Source organism: Zea mays, chromosome 6 (genome assembly GCF_902167145.1).
Source record: "Zea mays cultivar B73 chromosome 6, Zm-B73-REFERENCE-NAM-5.0, whole genome shotgun sequence".
Classification (NCBI taxonomy): domain Eukaryota; kingdom Viridiplantae; phylum Streptophyta; class Magnoliopsida; order Poales; family Poaceae; genus Zea; species Zea mays.
The window spans coordinates 89,707,383-89,730,925 of record NC_050101.1 but is presented as its reverse complement, the minus strand read 5'-3'; the positions used below and the strand labels follow the sequence as shown (position 1 = coordinate 89,730,925).

Genomic DNA, 23,543 nt, shown 5'->3' with positions numbered 1-23,543 from the left:
CACAGATACACCACCGTCCAGCCTCTTGCCACAGAGAATACACACTACTCTTGCCATCTCTCCACTCCCATTGCATGTTGGCCTTTCTGGTATTGGTCTGCCCGAGGCAAAGGTTACCCATGACGAGGCATGTGGCTAGTCAAAGGGTCCTCGGTCAGCAGGCCCACATGGACACGGTCCTTAAGCGACTCAGATGGAGACACTACACCGAGACTCTCTTCTCGTGCAAGTCACCTGCCTGGTCTCGTCTTTATCATTTAAAACCCAAAGTTTGGTACCTGTCAGAGGTACATCTTTTCCGATGTTGAACCCATCATGGCCATGATGGATTCACCATCAAGTCTTTTCTTTTGAAAACTTCCCATCCCACATGAAGCATCATCTTTGTTTAAAAACAAACCATTTTGTTTTCTAAGGCAAGACTAAGCATCAGAAAACTTTTAAGTAAAACAGGTATTAAGGAATGGTAAATAGTTCCAAGGAAGGAAATGCATCAATTGTTTATCACCCAACTCCTATCACCTAATGCATCATTTCAAGTGATAAAGAGTTTGAAATAACAAGGAAAAGGATAAATGCACCGGGGTTTGCCTTGTATTGTAGGAGACTCGGGATCTATTCCACAAATGTCAAAGTAGGAACTGTTCTCGACACGTGGAATTTCAGCTGGTGGGGCAGTTTCTTCTTCGACAATCACTTCTTCTTTGTTTTCTATACATGACAATGCATATACATGAATGCTCATGTGATGCTATGAATATGCAGTTACAATAGGAACATACTAAGTTATATCTTGGATATAACTTTCCTTCACGGTTCATCTAAGTCAATAGGGTTTCCTGAGTTAGTACCCTATTAGGGTTAGGCAAATTCTACCTTAGGAAGCTAGGGTTTTGGGTTTGGTATCAAACAATTTCCAAAACATGCCAAACTTTACCCAAGGACTTTAATTATCATATTAAGCTTACCCAAAATTTTTTATGATTTTTGGAGCTACCAACTTACTTTTAAAATTCTAAAAGGCTAGATTTAGGCATCTTTAAATGCTAAATAATTCTTGATTGGGACTAAAAATCTTGGAACTATTTTTAATAAATACTAGAAGAATTTAGGAATCTAGTAAAATTGGTTCCATATTTTTATCATTTTTCTAGGATTTCCTATAAATTTCCTAAGCCTGACAAAAAAACAAAAAGGAAAATAATGAATAATGACGGGCTTAAATCAGCCCAGGTCAGCCCACCAACGGGGGGAAAACGCGCGCGCGCGCGCCCGCGCTGGTGATTTTGCGCAAAGGTCCATGTCGATTTGAACAACCCGAAAAGAGGTCGCGGCACTATTCCTGTGTTTCTCTGACATTTGCGTAAAACCCCTCCCCTTTCTATTTCTTTACCACGTTCGGTCCATGATGGAACCGCGTCGAGCACCAAGCCGCAGTCGCAATTCTACGGCGATGGCGACCCGAACAAGAGACAATAAGCACACAAATACCCTGCGCAAGCCTATCTGGGCCAAAGCCCTCACTCAATTTGAAGAATTTAACCCAAATCAATGCTTGTTCACGTCACAGCGGCGCAAAGGCTCCGGTGAGCGCGTTCTGGGCAACTAAACGCAGTAGCGCCAAAATTGAAGCTAGGGTGAGCTTTGCTGGTTCACCAGAGACCGTGTACACGCACTAACTTGGATTAGACGGGGATGGAAAAGTGGGTCGATAGAGGGGGTGTCCGCGGCGGCGTTCTATGGTGGCGACGTGGTGGTCCAGGGTTTTGGCTGTGGTAGAGTTTGATTGGCTGACACCGTAAGCAACCTGAGGCTAAAGGTATGCCAAAACACGAATTAGATGGGCATGAACTGACCCAAGGAGGGATGGCCACGGATGGATCCTTCACGGCGGCGACAATGACCAATTTGGGGGAAATCCGAAGACTGGAGGCTACGATGCACGAGAACACTGATTAGGGGGTGGAATGAAGGCTTAATAGAGAGACGGAGCGAGGGCAATGCTCAATTTAATGGGATCGACTACGCGTCATGCCAATTTTGGCCAGAACCAACACTGTGGTGGTGGGATATTTCACTGGCGAGCCCGTCGTGGCCCCAGCCGGTGCAAGGGCTCCAAGATGGTAATTCCAGGCGTGCCACGGTTATCACTACGTGGTGAAAGAGTCATGGCATGGCGCAATTGAGGTCGCCGGCATACCACGACGACACCGGCCGCTCGGCCACGTCGCACGACCATCAAGTGCAGCCAATAAGTTTCTACCCGCGACCAAATCCACTCCCTGCTAGATCTTTTACTCCCCCACAGTTATCCACTATGCGGCAAGCACGAATCTCCCCGGCAAACTCGGATCTTGGCGCGAGCTCACCGGCGACAGTGCACTGAACCTGGCGTTATTCGTCAGGTCACTGTTCATCACTAAACATCCACCCGAGTGCCTGACGACCGAAGTTGAGGAGCGATTTGCTCCAGAAATCGTACAACACTAGACCGAGTCCAATACAACAAATTTGTTCATCAATGTTAGGGCTTCAATCCTGCCACAGTGACCCTAGTCTCAATTTCATCGAATTGACCACAAACTGCCTCCAAAGTTAACCAAATGTCACTGAACTTTAGTTTTTCAGACTGAAGGTGTGTGACAGCCCGACTTCTAGGGTATTTTATCCCAATTTCCATACATCATCAAAGCTTAATCACATAATCAAACTTGTACTTACCTATTATACAAGATTGATGTATTGACTTAGAGCAAAATCTTCATGAATCAAGAGATACAAAGCTCCAAAAGTGACCCAATTCCACTGAAATTAAGAGTTAGCCACTTTAGGGTTCTTGGGTCTTTTTGCAATTAAGTCCAAATTTATTCATACTACTTGAAAATCCTCCAATGTAAAAGTTACTTAGTTTTTGATGTTCTATCACTTTGATATTTGCACTTTGGTCCAAAAGTGCATAGAATTTGAATTTACCCCCTAGGGTACAATTTAGGGTTTTCTAGGGTTTCTTTTAGGGTTTTGAGCACTCTAGGGTTTTTGTGCCATTCAAATTCATCATTCTTAATCTATTTTGAGTACTTCTAATAACTTTTGAGATTTCACTCAATTTGGCTTACTGTCACCCCATGCCCTAATCCTAGGGTTAAGTACCCTACCCTAGGGTTAAGCACACTTCAAATCACCACATCACAACTTGTTTTGAAATTTTACCTAGTGGATGCATTCTAGGTGTAACAACACAATGAAATGTCAAAGCATATGATGTCATGCTCAAGTTTTAGTGCCAGTAACACCAGGGGTGTTACAGCGGGGCCCAGGTGTAGTGGCGCCCTCGCACGCGCGATGGGTTCGGTCGCTGTGCATGGGGTCCGGGTCGTCAGGTTCATCTCCCCCAACAGAACACCGAACCACCACAGGGAATCTCGCTTCCACCTCAACCCCCCTCGTTTTAGCTCGGACTTCACCGCTAGAGTATAAATCGAGCCGTGCTCATCCCCCCTCCTCGTCCTCTCAAATCGAAGTGCCGAGATATAGCTCGTCGCTGTGTGCGGAGAAGAGGAGAATCCGCCGCCGTGGATGACTCGTTTCTACGTCGTCATTCTGGTCTTGGCAGGTAGTGTGGAAGCTTCTTCGGTGCGCGCACGTGGTGAGAGTTGCCGTATTGTGCGGAGAAGTCCATCGGGGGAGGGTGAATTGCTCGCCGTCACACCGTGGGTGCCATGGTTCCGCCGCGTGCCGGGTGTGGGGCTCGGCATTGCTTGAAGCGTGGTGAGTAATCCCTCAACAACGCCATACTGTTACCTTCTACATATTACTGCCTTCGAATCAGAGTTCGGGCATAGGAATCGAGGCTTGTGAATCCCCGGCCATGGCCTCTGCCGTGGGTCTCGGGCGGCGCCGCCGGGTTCGCGGTCGTTGGGGGTGCTTAACACGTGGTCGTGGGATCCTCGATGGAGGGTCTAGATTAGATCGACATATTGGTTGGAAGTGGGGTGGTTGTGACCGTTGGATCGTATTTGGATGAATAGGATCACATCACGCTTAATAAAACCTTGGCCGTTAGATCTCTAGTCTATGGCTGAGATTAGAATCATCACGTACCGCTTCGTGGCTTGATCTAAGCCATAGATCTATGAATGGAAGGCTACAGTTAAGTTGCGCGAACCAGCCTTGTTGTTTTTATTTAAGAGACCCCAAGAACTTCTGTTATTAGCCCGCCATCCTGTCATAGTATTGGAGAGTTAAAAATAAGTCCCTAGATTTTGCATTTTAGACCCTGGAGTTCACAGAAATAATGGCCGCAGCCCAGCCTCCTGGTTTAATCAAACTTTAATATGAAAAGTGAATATTAGGTACAAAAATAAACCTAAGAACTTAATAAATTCATAACTTGGTCGTTTTAACCCAAAATTGATCTATTCCAGTTGCGTTAGACTCGTATTAATATTGCTTACACTTTAGTAACCTTATTTTATCATGTAACGTATTTTCCAAAATATATATTTGTTTAACCTATAATTAGTAGATTAGTCTTGATAAACAAAGTTAATGTGTCTACATTATAATTTGACTAGAATATAACCTCTAAGAAAGTTATAACTTAAGACTAAAGTTGAATTAGTTATTTCTTGATAATATTACTGACATGATTAAATTAATTAACATAGAATGTATTTTTACTATTTAATCACCTAAGACTTCAGAAAATCATATCTTTCTAACCGTAACTCCAATATTTGTGGTGCTCGAACCCACGATCTCGTAGCATCGCGTAGAATATTATTATGCAGTTTGTGCTTATGTTTGGTGTGATGTTAATTTTGCTTATACCATGTTTATTTGTATTACTACGAATAATAGTGAGGTCCCGAGAATCTGAAGATCACCCTGGTGCCTGGAATCTTGAGTCTCAGGCAAGTTGTGCCCTTGATCACTCCTTTCTATCTAATAATGTTCCTGTTAATCACTGTGACATGCTAAGATTAATTTGATGGGACCTAATAGGTTTCCCTAGCATTGTTTATCCCCCACCTTGCAAACAGATGAATTATTGGGTAGATTTGCTATTGCTCTACCTGGTTTTGGGAAACTAATGTGTTATTATGATCATATTCCAATTATGTTGTTGTTTAATTATTGTTCATGATGAGATCATATTGTTAATTGGAACATGGAGAACCACCCGGGAAAATAGTGCTACCACAAGTAATTAGGAAAGCTAGGGAGAGATTACCTTACCTGGATAGGGGCAAGCGGGGAGGTGTCGCTGTAGAGTATAGGGAGGTCCTCGGGTTGAACTGCCTGTAAAGCTTTTCGGACGCGGGATTCCTATGCTTCCTTCTTCCTGAATCCGTAGCGGGTTTTCTCAAACTAGTAGAACTTTGGAAAGGCCTCGTAGCGCGACTTGTGGGTAAAGATACACAACCTCTGCAGAGTGTAAAATTGGTATATCAGCCGTGCTCACGGTAATGAGCGGCTCAGACACTCACATGATTAACTTATGGAATTAAACTCAATTTGTCATTTGCATTGCATCGTCACTTTTTCATGAAAGTCATATAACTGTATGAAAAAACCGTTAGGCCTATTATGCCCACATTTAGTTCGCACGATGACACATTTGTCTATTGACCAAATACCATCTAAGTACATACTACAACGATACACAAGAGATGTAATTGTGCCGGTGGGATTCGACAGACATGATAAAACATTCTGTGGTGCTAATGGTGACACACTTGCCCGAAGAACAAGATCAATCCTTGCAGATGTTTTCAAGCTACAAAGATGTGCGATAATTTCTAAACAGGTGTGCCCCTTGAAAAAAATATATACGATATATACAAAATATTGCAGATTGTATTACTGAGTATTTTGGATTGTATTACTGATTATTACTGAGTATTGTTGAGTGTTACGGAGCACTTCCGATTGTATTACTGAGTATTATGCAGTATTAATTGAGTATTCCAGATTGTATTACTGAGTATCTCATATTGCATTACTAATTATTAGTGAGTATTACTAAGCACTTCCGAATGTATTACTGAGTATTACCGAGTATTTACTTATTATTTCGGGTTGTATTACTGAGTATTATTGATTTCTTCGCATTTTATTACTTCAAAACATAGGCCATGCAAATCGCTAGGAAGATGATACAAGAAGGACTGGTAGTGCTTGAAGCTATACCACACGACGTTTATCTGCAAGACGACATACCAAGCACAGTGCATCAAACTGATCCTGTACCACTAGGAGCAGAAGTTGATGTCGTCTCAGCGTCTGCACCACCAGTGTCGACAATGAAAGGAAGCAGAAATAAATTATTACCGGTTGACGAAAATGTTCCACCCCGACACTTCCAACGAGATAGACAGAAAAAGAAGAAAATGCAGGAACTGTGGCTTATATGACACAGGACACAACACATCGACATGCGAGCGGTCACAAAAACTAGTGGTCAAACGACCAAGAGGACGACCGAAAGGAACATGGCGTGTGAATATATCTGCAGCTTCAGATGATAACGGGAACGAGTCATTAACAGAAGACGATGAAGTGTAGTGTCACAAATTGTGTGTATTTTGTTATTGATTGTTTAAAAATTTAATACTAAAGTTTCCTAATATGGTGTAATCAGAACTGGTAGGTCTTTTTGTAGTTACTATAATACATTTACTAAAAACAAAAAAACACCACTGGACTAGGCAAACTTTAGCACACAACAAAAAAGACAATATCTACCAAAAAACCACATCACATTAAGAAACAGAGAACATCATTGCATTTTTTGTTGCCATACACCACATAGGAACATTGTATGACAGCACAAAAACATACATTGTTTTACACATCACATCACAATACAGACAAAAACCCATGTTTTTTTGGCCAAAACAACGCATGGAACATTGTATCACAAATATCAAACAAAAAAGGTACCCCTCTACTCAAATATGGGACCGTTCTAGGAAACTGCCCCCTCCATTTCTTGTAAAAAAATTTATACACCAAAATTTAGCGCGATGTTCCAAAAAAAGAAACAAAATACTAACTGATAATAACAGTGGTTAGTTACTAAGCAGGAAAAAGCTATAAATGTTACTATGGGAAAAAGGTACAAGGCTATTAAATATGCAAAACACTGAATTACTAGTTTTCCTAATTATAGTTGACCAAAAAAGCTATAAAATTTTGACCAACTTTAAAAGCAATGCTCAGGTTTAACCATCCTCTTTGGTAAGCCTTACACTTCACATGAGCTCCCACCTTTGGTGAGTTCATACACATTATAACCCACAACTTGTTGAGCGATGAACGTATGTGAGCTCACCCTTGCTGTCTCACATCCCCCACAGGTCAAGAACAGGTACCCCTAGGATGAGGCGCATGGAGAATGCTGCGATGAGATCGTGAGAGGTCTAGGCTGTCGTCTCCCAGTCAACTTTGGGTTGCTAGATTGTTGTCTTCATATGATGTAACTATTTAATTATTTTGTACAGAACTCTGTTATATATAAATGATGTAACATTCGTTTCTGTACCATGAGTCATCATATGTGTGAGACTTGGTTCCAGCACACTTGGTGATTATGTTAGCGCCCGGGTCTTGGATCCGAGTGTGACAGAAGTGGTATTAGAGGAATGTTGACTGTAGGATGAAACCTAAATAGAACTGGACAACTCTTACTTACCTTTGCTACTCTGATTCTTTCTAAACTTTTCTTAATCTTTTCTCATCTACTGTTGTTTACTCTGATTACTCTTACCTTTTCGCTTCTAAAGATAAAAGTGGATTTCACACTTTGAAATCCTATACCTAAAGTGACTTTTAGGAATAGGAGACCTAATCTCAGGATCAAAAACAAAACTAATTTTTGTAAGTATCTATGTGCTTCAATGTTTGTTCTTATGATACTTGTCTGATTTGGATCTTTGATTGAGTGTGATGGGTTGTGGAGTAACGTCCACAATGACATCTGCATATGCATCTAGGCATAAAGGAGAATTATTATAAAATAACTATGCAACCTAGATTATCCGCATTAAAGCATCTAGCTTAACAGATCCGTCTCCACTTAAAAGATTATATCCTGCACTCCTAGATTCATCTTATCTTGAAAGATTCTATCTTATCCTAATAGATTCATATTGTCCTAACCACTTTACTTATCGCAGAGTAACAATCATGATCCAAACCAAAATTAATTAGATCTTATCTAGTTTAATTTAGTTATACCAATCTAATCTAGATCTCAGCTAATCTAATATGATCTAATCTAATCTAAGGTGACCTAATGCGATTAATCTGATCTACTCTAAGTTTATCTAATCTAGTAGAAAACCCTTATCTTAGTTGATTCAACATTCTTGCTTATATTTAAATGTTAAAACCAAGTAACTTAGAGTAGCTGAATCTAGTAGATTAGACACTATACATGATTACATGCTTTACTCTAAAACTTGAATTGGTGTCTTGGACCAACTCGGACATATACAAACAACCTACACATTCTTGATAGATTGCCTAATCTATCTATTAAAAAACGATTCTAATCTACCAGCCTGACCTACATGTTTCTAACGATCTACATAATTTTTCTAGCCCGACCTAACACAAAGCCACCAAACCAGAATTTGACATAACACACTCAACCTATGCTACCTACCTATTGACTATCTGTTGCTACCTATAATCTACCTTAACTACATAACCCTAACTTGGACACCGACACCAAGATCCAAGAAGGAAGAGAACACGACCTCGACAAGGAAGGATATAACAGTCAAAGCGAATCTCGAGATGAATCAAGACTTAAACATTTCGAATGAAATCTTGTCCTTGCCATAATCTTTCTTACCTCAACCTGTCCAGCTTATATCCTACATAATAGGTAGCTAAATACCTATGCTCTCCTAATCACCCACTATTGACTATTAAAAAAAAGAGTGAGACTCCTGATTTTATGGATCAATTATAAACTAAAAGCTGAATTATAAACCAATCCTTTTGTGTCCCTTTTCTAACTAATCTCGAGGATGAGATTATTTCTAAGGGGGGTAGAATTTGTAACACCCAAAAATCTATTTAGGGATTGTATAAAAAATTCACTAAAAAGGTTTTGGATTAGAATATCTTTCAATAAGAATTCCCTTACCTTGAGAACACATCTCCTAAAAGAAAATATGCTACCTAAAAAAGAATTAAAAGGGTCTATATGTGAACTTAATTATTCCCTTGTTAAATCATGTATTTAAAATATCTCTCTAAAGGATTCTATCCACTAAGGAATTATATCTTTAAAATGGATATTTTTGTATGAGTGGCATACTTGAAATCCTTGGCTTAAATAGGATAATAAATAATAAATTAATAATATTTCTTTTCATGTTGGGTACCCTGTGCCCCTATTTATGGCGTCCAAAGTCGAATCCATCACTATCGTCGCCATGCAGAAAGTAAGCACCAGCTCTTGCGCGAGGGGGGGGGGGACTGGCCAAACATCTGCCATGGCCGGCCCGTGCTCCCGCCGTTCGTCGGGACCCGATGGACAACGTCATGGTTCACTGGGATGGTCTGGATGGTGTTGGTGACGACATCAAGCGCAGTTACAACGCAGAACATGACAGACTCCTCGCCGAAACATCTTCCGTGTTGCCCAGCCGCAGGGATCGTTGGACAGTGCCCTATGTGGCGCAATCGTCGATATGAATCTATCCATAAGGTTCACTTTCGTGTCTACTCCGTGTAGGACCGTGTAGTTGTATGATAGGAGTTCTGGCTCGGCGGGTGGTCATACACCGGCGGGAGACCGCCGCAATGTTGACGAACGCGGGCTTGGGTGACGAACGAAGATAGTTGATCGGCAAAACGACGGTGGAGATTTGGTGCTGGAGGCGATTTGGTCAAATCCAATGACAACCGTTGATTCCAGATCGGGCGTATGGGATTAGATCATGGTCGCGTAAAGCATTGACCGTGGATCCATGCGCCAACGGTCTGGATTGGCTTCATTACATGCAACTTCTCTGATCTAATCTGGGCCACGTGTTTCTGATCCAATGGTCCAGATGTAAGCATACCCCTTCACTGAGCCAGACTTGCAAAAGAGACCCTGACTTTAATTGGAAATAACCCGCAGTCCACTTTAGTTCAACAGAAAATACAAATGGGTCCTGGAATTTAGGATTTGCACCGTGGGCTCTCGAGATTTTATTCCCCTGGTCCAAATTCTATTAAAATTCATGAATAAATCCTAGAAATTGATTTTCATGTATAAAATAAATCCGAGAAAATTAGAAATTCCACAGTTAATTCGTTTTAACTCCGTTTTATTCCATTCCAGTTGCGCTAGCTTCGTAATAAAATTGTCTACATGTTAGTAACTTTATGTTTACCATGTAACATGTTTTGAATAATTAATTTGTTTACCCCCACGTTCATGGGATTAACTTCTCTAATTAAAATTAAAGTAATGTTTTCAATCCCTAGTTATAATTTCACTAAAATATGTTTTCTAATCAAATTATAACTTAGATTAAAATTAAATTTTTTCTTAAGAATATCTTTCTCACATGATTCATTAATCAACATAGAAATACTTTTCATATTCGGTCACACAAAACTTATGAAAACCATATCTTTTAACCATAACTCTTTAACCGTAACTCCAAATTTAGTGATTCTCGAACCTAGGATCTAGTTCCGAGGCATAGAATATTATTATTCAGTTTGTGCTTATGTTTGGTGTGATGTTAATTTTGCCTATACCATATTTGCTTGTATTGCTACAAATAGCAGTGAGGTCACGAGAATCTGAAGACCATCCTGATACCTAGAATCTCGAGTCCAAGGCAAGTTGTGCCATTGATCACTCCTTTTTACCTAATAATGTTCACTATTAGTCACTGTGACATGCTCAGGTTAATTTGATGGGACCAAATAGGTTTTCCTAGCATTGTTTATCCCTCACCTTGCAAATAGATGAACTATTGGGTAGATTTGTTATTGCTCTACCTGGTTTTGGGAAACTAATGTTTCATTATGATCATGTTCCAATTATGTTATTGTTTAATTTTTGTTCATGATAAGATCATATTGTTAATTGGAACATGGAGAACCACCCCAGAAAACAATGCTACCAAAAGGGTGGTATGGGACACTGAAAGTCGCCTAGAGGGGGGTGAATAGGGAGAATCTGAAATTTATAAACTTAAGCACAACTACAAGCCGGGTTAGCGTTAGAAATATAAACGAGTCCGAGAGAGAGGGAGCAAAACAAATCGTGGGCAAATAAGGAGTGAGACACGATGATTTGTTTTACCGAGGTTCGGTTCTTGCAAACATACTCCCCATTGAGGTGGTCACAAAGACCGGGTCTCTTTCAGCCCTTTCCCTCTCTCAAACGGTCACTTAGACCGAGTGAGCTTCTCTTCTCAATCAAACGGAACACAAAGTTCCCGCAAGGACCACCACACAATTGGTGTCTCTTGCCTTGGTTACAATTGTGTTTGATCACAAGAAGAATGAGAAAGAAAAGAAGCAATCCAAGCACAAGAGCTTAAATGAACACAAATATCACTCTCTCACTAGTCACTATTGATTGGAGTTGTCTTTGGACTTAGGAGAGGATTTGATCTCTTTGGAGTGTCTAGAATTGAATGCTATAGCTCTTGTAATGTGTTGAAGGTGGAAAACTTGGATGCCATTGAATGTGGGGTGGTTGGGGTATTTATAGCCCCAACCACCAAAATATGGCCGTTGGAAGACTGCTGTCGCATGGCGCACCGAACAGTCCGGTGCGCCACCGGACACTGTCCGGTGCGCCAGCCACGTCATCCGGCCGTTAGGGTTCGACCGTTGGAGCTCTGACTGGTGGGGCCTCTGGGCTGTCCGGTGGTGCACCGGACAGGTCCTGTAGACTGTCCGGTGCGCCAACTGCGCGTGCTCTGACTCTGGCGCGCACTGTAGCGCATTGAATGCGGTTGCAGTCGACCGTTGGCGCGAAGTAGCCGTTGCTCCGCTGGCACACCAGACAGTTCGATGTGGCACCGGACACTGTCTGGTGCTTCACCGGACAGTCCGGTGAATTATAGCGGAGCGGCCTCCCATTTTCCCGAAGGTGGCAAGTTCAGCTTCGAGTTCCCTGGTGCACCGGACACTGTCCGGTGGCACACCGGACAGTCTGGTGCGCCAGACCAGGGTGCCTTTGGGTTGCCTTTTGCTCTCTTTGTTTGAACCCTTTCTTGGTCTTTTTATTGGCTTATTGTGAACCTTTGGCACCTGTAAAACTTATAGACTAGAGCAAACTAGTTAGTCCAATAATTTGTGTTGGGCAATTCAACCACCAAAATTAATTAGGAAAAGGTGTAAGCCTAATTCCCTTTCAATCTCCCCCTTTTTGGTGATTGATGCCAACACAAACCAAAGCAAATATAGAAGTGCATAATTGAACTAGTTTGTATAATGTAAGTGCAAAGGTTGCTTGGAATGAAACCAATATATACTCATGAGATATGCATAGATTGTTTCTTTATATTTAACATTTTGGACCACGCTTGCACCACATGTTTTGTTTTTGCAAATTCTTTTCAAAGTCCTTTTGCAAATAGTCAAAAGTAAATGAATAAGATTTTGAGAAGCATTTTCAAGATTTGAAATTTTCTCCCCCTGTTTCAAATGCTTTTCCTTTGACTAAACAAAACTCCCCCTTAGTGAAATCCTCCTCTTAGTATTCAAGAGGGTTTTAGATATTAGTTTTTGAAGAGGGTGACCCATTTTGAAATTCTATCTAAAATAGGATACCAATTCCAAAATTCATCATTTCAAAACCTTTTCTTAACTCGAATTTTGAAAATCGGTGGTGGTGCGGCCCTTTTGCTTTGGGCTAATACTTTCTCCCCCTTTGGCATGAATCGCCAAAAATGGATACTTGATTGAAATATAAGCCCTTTTTAAAACTACTTTCTCCCCCTTTGGCGCACAATATATGAGTGAAGATTATACCAAAGACGGAGAGTTGCTCGGAGCGACGGCGAAGGATGAGTATGTTGATGGAGTGGAGTGGAAGCCTTTGTCTTCGCCGAAGCTCTAATTCCCTTTCAATCTATGACTTGGTTTGAAATATACTTGAAAACACATTAGTCATAGCAATATAAAAGAGACATGATCAAAGGTATATTAATGAGCTATGTATGCAAGACATCAAAAGAAATTCCTACAATCAAGAATATTTAGCTCATGCCTAAGTTTTATAAAAGTTTGTTCATCTAGTGGCTTGGTAAAGATATCGGCTAATTGTTCCTTGGTGTTAATATAAGCAATCTCGATATCCCCTTTTTGTTGGTGATCCCTTAGAAAATGATACCGAATGGCTATGTGTTTAGTGCGGCTATGCTCAACGGGATTATCCGCCATGCGGATTGCACTCTCATTATCACATAGAAGAGGAACTTTGGTTAATTTGTAACCATAGTCCCTAAGGGTTTGCCTCATCCAAAGTAATTGCGCGTAACAATGGCCTGCGGCAATATACTCGGCTTTGGCGATAGAAAGAGCGACGGAATTTTGCTTCTTTGAAGCCCAAGACACTAAGGATCTTCCCAAGAACTGGCAAGTCCCCGATGTGCTCTTTCTATTAATTTTACACCCCGCCCAATCGGCATCTGAATAACCAATTAAATCAAATGTGGATCCCCGAGGGTACCAAAGCCCAAACTTAGGAGTATGAACTAAATATCTCAAGATTCGTTTTACGGCCGTAAGGTGAGCTTCCTTAGGGTTGGCTTGGAATCTTGCACACATGCATACGGAAAGCATAATGTCCGGTCGAGATGCACATAAATAGAGTAGAGAACCTATCATCGACCTGTATACCTTTTGATCGACGGATTTACCTCCCGTGTCGAGGTCGAGATGCCCATTGGTTCCCATGAGTGTCTTGATGGGCTTGGCATCCTTCATCCAAACTTGTTTAGAATGTCTTGAATGTACTTCGTTTGGCTAATGAAGGTGCCCTCTTTGAGTTGCTTCACTTGAAATCCCAAGAAGTACTTCAACTCCCCCATCATCGACGTCTCGAATTTTTGTGTCATGATCCTACTAAATTCCTCACATGTAGATTCGTTAGTAGACCCAAATATAATATCATCAACATAAATTTGGCATACAAACAAATCATTGTCAAGAGTTTTAGTGAATAGAGTAGGATCGGCCTTTCCGACTTTGAAGCCATTAGTGATAAGAAAATCTCTTAGGCATTCATACCATGCTCTTGGGGCTTGCTTGAGCCCATAAAGCGCCTTAGAGAGCTTATATACGTGATTAGGATACTTACTATCTTCAAAGCTGGGAGGTTGCTCAACATAGACCTCTTCCTTGATTGGTCCGTTGAGGAAGACACTTTTCACGTCCATTTGATAAAGCTTAAAGCCATGGTAAGTAGCATAGGCAAGTAATATGCGAATTGACTCAAGCCTAGCTACTGGTGCATAGGTTTCACCGAAATCCAAACCTTCGACTTGTGAATATCCCTTGGCCACAAGTCGGGCTTTGTTCCTTGTCACCACACCATGCTCATCTTGCTTGTTGCGGAAGACCCACTTGTTCCTACAACATTTTGGTTAGGACGTGGAACTAAATGCCATACCTCATTCCTAGTGAAGTTGTTGAGCTCCTCTTGCATCGCCACCACCCAATCCGAATCTTGTAGTGCTTCCTCTACCCTGTGTGGCTCAATAGAGGAAACAAAAGAGTAATTTTCACAAAAATGAGCAACACGAGATCGAGTAGTTACCCCCTTTTGAATATCGCCGAGGATGGTGTTCACGGGGTGATCTCGTTGTATTGCTTGGTGGACTCTTGGGTGTGGCGGCCTTGGAACTTGTTCATCTTCCTCATCTTGATCATGGACATCTCCCACTTGATCATTGCTCTCCTCTTGAGGTGGCTCAACTTCTTGATCTCCTTCATCATTTTGAGTCTTATCCTCATCTTGAGTTGGTGTAGATGCTTGTGTGGAGGAAGATGGTTGATCTTGGGCATGTGGTGGCTCTTCGGATTCGTTAGGACACACGTCCCCAATGGACATGTTCCTTAGTGCGACGCACAGAGCCTCTTCATCACCTATCTCATCAAGATCAACTTGCTCTACTTGAGAGTCGTTAGTCTCATCAAACACAACGTCACAAGAAACTTCAACTAGTCCAGAGGACTTGTTAAAGACTCTATATGCCCTTGTGTTTGAATCATATCCTAGTAAAAAGCCTTCTACTGCTTTAGGAGCAAATTTAGATTTTCTACCTCTTTTAACAAGAATAAAGCATTTGCTACCAAAGACTCTAAAATATGAAACATTGGGCTTTTTACCGGTTAGGAGTTCGTATGATGTCTTCTTGAGGATTCAGTGTAGATATAACCGGTTGATGGCGTAGCAAGCGGTGTTGACCGCCTCGACCCAAAACTGATTCGAAGTCTTGTACTCATCAAGCATGGTTCTTGCCATGTCCAATAGAGTTCGATTCTTTCTCTCCACTACACCATTTTGTTGTGGGGTGTAGGGAGAAGAGAACTCATGCTTCATGCCCTCCTCCTCAAGGAAGCCTTCAATTTGAGAGTTCTTGAACTCCGTCCCGTTGTCGCTTCTTATTTTCTTGATCCTTAAGCCGAACTCGTTTTGAGCCCATCTCAAGAATCCCTTTAAGGTCTCTTGGGTATGAGATTTTTCCTGCAAAAAGAACACCCAAGTGAAGCGAGAATAATCATCCACAATAACTAGACAGTACTTACTCCCGCTGATGCTTATGTAAGCTATCGGGCCGAATAGATCCATGTGTAGGAGCTCGAGTGGCCTGTCAGTCGTCATGACGTTCTTGTGTGGATGATGAACACCAACTTGCTTCCCTGCCTGACATGCGCTACAAACCCTGTCTTTCTCAAAATGAACATCTGTTAGTCCCAAAATATGTTCTCCCTTTAGAAGCTTATGAAGATTCTTCATTCCAACATGTGCTAGTCGGCGATGCAAGAGCCAGCCCATGTTAGTCTTAGCAATTAAGCAAGTGTCGAGTTCAGCTCTATGAAAATCTACTAAGTATAGCTGACCCTCTAACACTCCCTTAAATGCTATTGAATCATCACTTCTTCTAAAGACAGTAACATCTGTATCCGTAAAAAGACAGTTGTAGCCTATTTTACATAATTGCGAAACTGAAAGCAAGTTGTAATCTAAAGAATCTACAAGAAAAACATTTGAAATGGAATGGTCAGGTGATATAGCTATTTTACCCAATCCTTTGACCAAACCTTGATTCCCATCCCCGAAGGTGATAGTTCGTTGGGGATCTTGGTTTTTCTCGTAGGAGGAGAACATCTTCTTCTCCCCTGTCATGTGGTTTGTGCACCCGCTATCGATGATCCAACTTGAGCCCCTAGATGCATAAACCTACAAAACAAATTTAGTTCTTGATTTTAGGTACCCAAATAGTTTTGGGGTCCTTTGACATTAGATACAAGAACTTTGGGTACCCAAACACAAGTCTTTGATCCCTTGTGTTTGCCCCCAACATACTTGGCAACTACTTTGCCGGATTTGTTAGTTAAAACATAAGATGCATCAAGAGTTTTAAATAAAATTTTAGAATTATTTGATGCAACAGGAGTTTTCTTTTTAGGCAATTTTGCACGGGTTGATTGCCTAGAGCTAGATGTCTCACCCTTATACATAAAAGCATGATTAGGGCCAGAGTGAGACTTCCTAGAATGAATTCTCCTAATTTTGCTCTCGGGATAACCGGCAGGGTACAAAATGTAACCCTCGTTATCCTAAGGCATGGGAAACTTGCCCTTTACAAAGTTAGATAATCTCTTAGAAGGGGCATTAAGTTTGACATTGTCCCCCTTTTGGAAGCCAATGCCATCCTTGATGCCAGGGCGTCTCCCACTATAGAGCATACTTCTAGCAAATTTAAATTTTTCATTTTCTAGGTCATGCTCATTAATTTTAGCATTAAGTTGAGCTATGTGATTATTTTGTTTCTTAATTAAAGCTAGCTGATCATGAATAGCATCAACGTTAATATCTCTACATCTAGTGCAAATAGTAACATGCTCAATGGTAGATGTAGAGGGTTTGCAAGAATTAAGGTCAACAATCTTAGCACGTAAATATCATTGTTATCTCAAAGATCGGAAATTGTAACATTGCAAACATCTAATTCTTTAGCCTTATCAATTAATTTTTCATTATCATTTCTAAGGCTAGCAAGAGAAACATTTAATTCTTCAATCTTAGCAAGTAATTTAACATTATCATCTCTAAGATTAGGAATTGAAGCATCACAAACATTTGAATCAACCTTAGCAATTAAACTAGCATTCTCATTTCTAAGGTTGGTAATAATATCATGGCACGTGCTTAGCTCACTAGATAATTTTTCATATTTTTCTACTTCTAAAGCATAAACATTCTTAACCTTAACATGCTTCTTATTTTTCTTAATTAGGAAGTCCTCTTGAGAGTCCAAGAGACCATCCTTCTCATGAATAGCACTAATTAATTCATTTAATTTTTCTTTTTGTTGCATGTTTAGGTTGGCAAAAAGGGTGCGCAAATTATCCTCCTCATCACTAGCATTATCTTCATCACTAGAGGAAGCATATTTAGTGGAGGATTTTGATTTTACCTTCTTCTTTTTGTCGTCCTTTGCCATGAGGCACTTGTGGTCGACGTTTGGGAAGAGGAGTCCCTTGGTGACGACGATGTTGGCGGCGTCCTCGTCGGAGGAGGAGTCAGAGGAGCTCTCGTCGGAGTCCCATTCGCGACACACATGGGCATCGCCGCCCTTCTTCTTGTAGTATCTCTTCTTTTTTCTCCTCTTTCCCTTCTTGTCGTCGCCCCTGTCACTATCACTAGATAATGGATATTTAGCAATGAAATGACCGGGCTTACCACACTTGTAGCACACTTTCTTGGAGCGGGGTTTGTAATCTTTCCCCCTCCTTTGCTTGAGGATTTGGCAGAAACTCTTGATGATGAGCGCCATCTCCTCGTTGTCGAGCTTAGAGGCATCGATGAGTTGTCTACTTGATGTAGACTCCTCCTTTTTCTCCTATGTTGCCTTGAATGCGACCGGTTGTGCTTCGGGCGTGGAGGGGCCATCTAGCTCGATGATTTTCTTTGAGCCTTTGATCATCAACTCAAAGCTCACAAAATTTCCTATCACTTCCTCGGGAGACATTAGTGTATATTTATGATTACCACGAATTAATTGAACTTGCGTAGGGTTAAGAAAAACAAGTGATCTAAGAATAACCTTAACCATTTCATGGTCATCCCATTTTGTGCTCCCGAGGTTGCGCACTTGGTTCACCAAGGTCTTCAAGCGGTTGTACATGGCTTGAGAGTCCTCGCCTTGGTTGAGTCGGAACCGACCGAGCTCCCCCTCGATCGTTTCCCGCTTGGTGATTTTGGTCACCTCATCTCCTTCGTGCGCGGTCTTGAGTACGTCCCAAATCTCCTTGGCGCTCTTTAATCCTTGCACCTTGTTATACTCCTCTCGACTTAGAGAGGCGAGGAGTATAGTGGTGGCTTGAGAGTTGAAGTGTCGGATTTGGGCGACCTCGTCTGAATCGTAGTCTTCATCCCCCGGTGATGGTACCTGTACTCCAATCTCAACAACATCCCAAATGCTAGTGTGGAGTGAGGTTAGATGATGCCTCATTTTATCACTCCACATATTATAATCTTCACCATCAAACATAGGTGGTTTGCTTAATGGGACGGAAAGTAAAGGAGTACGTTTGGAAATGCGAGGGTAACGTAGGGGAATCTTACTAAACTTCTTGCGCTCATGGCGCTTAGAAGTTACGAACGGCGTGTCGGAGCCGGAGGTGGATGGCGACGAGGAGTCGGTCTCGTAGTAGACCACCTTCCTCATCTTCTTCTTGTCATCGCTCCGCCCCGACTTGTTGTGTGAAGGGGATCCCTTCACCTTGTTGGCGGACTCCCCGGATGGAGCCTTCCCATGGCTTGTAGCGGGCTTCTCGCCGGTCTCGATCTCCCTCTTGGCGGATGCTCCTGACATCACTTCGAGCGGTTAGGCTCTAATGAAGCACCGAGCTTTGATATCAATTGAAAGTCGCCTAGAGGGGGGTGAATAGGGCGAATCTGAAATTTATAAACTTAAGCACAACTACAAGCCGAGTTAGCGTTAGAAATATAAACGAGTCCGAGAGAGAGGGCGCAAAACAAATCATGGGCAAATAAGGAGTGAGACACGATGATTTGTTTTACCGAGGTTCGGTTTTTGCAAACCTACTCCCCGTTGAGGTGGTCACAAAGACCGGGTCTCTTTCAACCCTTTCCCTCTCTCAAACGGTCACTTAGACCGAGTGAGCTTCTCTTCTCAATCAAACGGAACACAAAGTTCCCGCAAGGACCACCACACAATTGGTGTCTCTTGCCTTGGTTACAATTGAGTTTGATCACAAGAAGAATGAGAAAGAAAAGAAGCAATCCAAGCGCAAGAGCTCAAATGAACACAAATATCACTCTCTCACTAGTCACTATTGATTGGAGTTGTCTTTGGACTTGGGAGAGGATTTGATCTCTTTGGAGTGTCTAGAATTGAATGCTATAGCTCTTGTAATGTGTTGAAGGTGGAAAACTTTGGATGCCATTGAATGTGGGGTGGTTGGGGTATTTATAGCCCCAACCACCAAAATATGGCCGTTGGAAGACTGCTGTCGCATGGCGAACCGGACAGTCCGGTGCGCCAGCCACGTCATCCGGCTGTTAGGGTTCGACCGTTGGAGCTCTGACTGGTGGGGCCTCTGGGCTGTCCGGTGGTGCACCGGACAGGTCCTGTAGACTGTCCGGTGGTGCACCGGACAGGTCCTGTAGACTGTCCGGTGCGCCAACTGCGCGTGCTCTGACTCTAGCGCGTACTGTAGCGCATTGAATGCGGTTGCAGTCGACCGTTGGCGCGAAGTAGCCGTTGCTCCGCTGGCACACTGGACAGTCCGGCGAATTATAGCGGAGCGGCCTCCCATTTTCCCGAAGGTGGCAAGTTCAGCTTCGAGTTCCCTGGTGCACCGGACACTGTCCGGTGCGCCAGACCAGGGTGCCTTTGGGTTGCCTTTTGCTCTCTTTGTTTGAACCCTTTCTTGGTCTTTTTATTGGCTTATTGTGAACCTTTGACACCTGTAAAACTTATAGACTAGAGCAAACTAGTTAGTCCAATAATTTGTGTTGGGCAATTCAACCACCAAAATTAATTAGGAAAAGGTGTAAGCCTAATTCCCTTTCAGACACCCTTGGCTGACCAATTAGGAAAGCTAGTGGAGTACTACCTTACCCGAAAGGGGCAAGGGCAGTAGGGGAATGGTCGGTGTAGGGAGGTTCTCGGGCTGATTTTGCTGCTATGGCGGTCAGATGAGGGATCCCTGCATTGGGGCTTCCTAGAAACCGTAGCGAGTTTTCTGAAGCTAGTGGAACTTTGTAAAGACCTCGTAGTGGTACCCTGCCTCGCTTCATTGGTAGAGGTGTATGGGGTCCGATCGACCCCGTGGCAAATGGGTAACACGACTTGTGGGTAAAGATGTGCAACCTCTGTAGAGTGTAAAACCGGTATATCACTCATGCTCACGGTAATGAGCGGCTGGGACACTCATATGATTAATTTATGGAACTAAACTTAATTTATCATATGCATTGCATCGTGGGTGTTGTTATTAATCTTGATCTCTTATTTAATTGGGTTGATATCTACTTATACTTAGTAACCGCTAATAAAATTTTGACCAACTTTAAAAGCAATGCTCAGCTTTAATCATCCTCTTTGGTAAGCCTTACACTTTACATGAGCTCCCACCTTTGGTGAGTTCATACACATTCCCCACAACTTGTTAAGCGATGAATGTATGTGAGATCACCCTTGCTGTCTCAACCCACACAGGTCAAGAACAGGTACCCCAGGATGAGGCGCATGGAGAATGCTGCGATGAGATCGTGAGAGGTCTAGACCATCGTCTCTCAATCAACTTTGGGTTACTGAATCATTGTCTTCATATGATGTAATTATTTAACTATTTTGTATAGAACTATGTTATATATAAATGATGTAACATTCGTTTCTATACCATGAGTCATCATATGTGTGAGACTTGGTCTCAGCACACTTGGTGTTTATGTTCGCGTCCGGGTCTTGGATCCAGGTGTGACACATTGGATACGCGTGTGACACATTGGATACGAAACACCAATTTAATCCCTATCGCATAACCTAAATCTTCAAACATAAACTTAGCTTACACGACAAAAATGCTGATTTGCCAATCACGATTGCGACCATATCAATGCTCACAACTAAGATATCTAGTTACTCCATTCATCAGCCGAACTAACACAAACAATAATTTTTCTTACCAAGACCAAGTCGACACGATATCACAAGAATGGCAATGGATTTCTGGTTCAGTCGTTTTATCAAGCCCTTGGCGAGCGACACATCGGGACTCCGCTTTCATCCCACCACAAAAATCACACACATGAGCAATCTGGGGTCAGCAGCAAGTGTCATGGTGTTAACGACAACTGGAAAACAAGCAAGAGAGCTCACCACAAATAACCTGGCTCAAAATTCGCAAGAATGCCAATAATTCTTGGATTTGGTTTTTCGTCACGAGCGTCGAACTGGGATTCACTCTCTACTCCGTCCATAGCTCCATCTTCACCAAACCACCACACACACATGCAATCTAACAACAAACAACGATAGGTGCAAGGCATGAACGACGCAGAGCAATAGGGTGATGATGAAACTTCACTGGCTACGAGGGAGGGCTGCTTACTGCCGACTCTTGGTATATGTCGATGTTGAAGTCATGGGCTGCCATCGACAACACGAGGCGTACGGTAGGGCTGGAGGACAACTGAGATGGGTCGACATCGCAGGACTGAGTGCAATCACCGAAGCAGTGGCACCAGTGGCGGATACAGGATTAATCTAAAAGGGGCTACAAACTTAAGACTATAACAAAAAAAATTAAACCAAACAAAAACAGTACGTACCCATCAACTAACCACGCGTTCCGCGAGCGATGAGGTGGCGTCATGTCGATGCTTCCAGATTGTCCTCAGCCATATATGGCCTATCAACTTGAGCTACTATATTCCCTTCTGAAACGTGCAGCTCCGAATCCGATCATTAGCAAATACTAGCAGCTAGCAAGACAATAAACCTTAATCAACGACTATATGATTAACTCACATGGTAAATTCTCATACAAAGATCAATTAACGATTACTAAACTGTACACTTTGGTAGTTCAGCCATTGCTGCGGCAGTGCTCTGGGCCTCCGGGCTCCGGCCGTCCGGCGGTCTAGCTCCGGCCTCTGGGCCTCCGGGCGTCCGACGGTCTGGCTCCGGCCTCCAAGCGAGCAGCGCTGCGTGCTGCGGCGGCGGGCCGGCGGCGGTGCTCCGAGGCTCCGGCCGTCCGGCGGTCTGGCTCCGGCCTCCAAGCGAGCAGCGCTGCGTGCTGCGGCGGTGGGCTGGCTGCGGCCTCCAAGCTAGCAGCGCTGCGTGCTGCGGCGGCGGGCCGTAGGCGGTGGGTGTCTGGGTGGCTCCTCCACGGCTGGCGGGCGGCGGCGGCAGCTGGTTTAGGGTAGGAAAAATGCTCACAGAATCACAGCACGGACTGGACACGGCTAGAGCTAGGCGGCTGGATGCAGAGCTGGGCTGTCACGCGTGATGAGCCTATTCGCTTTACTGGCCGCGACCGGGGCTGCAGCCCAGGCAGCCCCGGTCGTAGATCCACCCCTGAGTGGCACGAAGTGAGTCATCGGCCGAGCACAATGGCTAGAGAAGGCGATGGCGCGTGCGCACAGAGGACAGGCACGACGGGAGGAGTACCAGGTCTACGGTTGAAGCGAGGAGCCGAGCTGGCGGCTGGGAGACACGCCCAGCGCATGCGCAGGGGAAGGGATGACCAAGAGAGGGGTGCTGGCGGTAGGGCGCATTGGAGAAGCCGAGCAAGGGCACTGTCCGGCGAACTCCAGTACAGAGGCACAACGAGCTGGAAGCGAGAGCGTACTAGAGGGGAAGCAGGAGGCCAGATCCGACCGCTGCCAGGAGAGCATGCCGACGAGGCTTGGTGGAGGAGCACCGGGCGTGGCTCAAGGAAGAAGAGGCACGGTCGAGCAGAGAGATAGGAGAAGGGCGGCGCGACATCCATGGCCGAGCTAGGGGAGGTCACGAAGGCGGCACAAAGAGCGCACGTTTGGCGCAAGCTGGAGAAGGCAGGGTGGACGACGGCCGGGTGAAGACGATGGCACGTTAGGTGGCGTGAAGGAGAAGATCTCCTAGTGAGTGGCGGCTGGAGATTGAGGCCAGGGAGAGAGACACGCTTGGGTAAGCAGGCGTCCGCACCATGGCCAGAGAATGGCGCTAGATAAGAATAGAGACTAGGCGGTGGGAGATTTTTTTTCCCAAAGAGAGATATTTTCTTTCCTCTTCTTTTTTTAAACACCAGAATGCACATGA

The 23,543-nt window shown here is 43.4% G+C and overlaps 1 protein-coding gene across 1 annotated transcript; it reads left to right on the top strand.

The window, feature by feature from the left end:
* Positions 1-22,075: 22,075 nt before the first annotated feature.
* On the top strand, positions 22,076-23,212 carry LOC111589526 (uncharacterized). Its single transcript, XM_023300347.2, has one exon. It carries the CDS (start codon positions 22,727-22,729, stop codon positions 23,210-23,212), a length of 486 nt encoding a protein of 161 aa, XP_023156115.1. The 5' UTR covers positions 22,076-22,726.
* The last annotated feature ends 331 nt before the right edge of the window (positions 23,213-23,543 follow it).

What these genes read in the sequence shown, in the direction of transcription:
- LOC111589526 (XM_023300347.2), top strand. Translation starts at nt 22,727, where the DNA reads ATGCAGAGCTGGGCTGTCACGCGTGATGAGCCTATTCGCTTTACTGGC.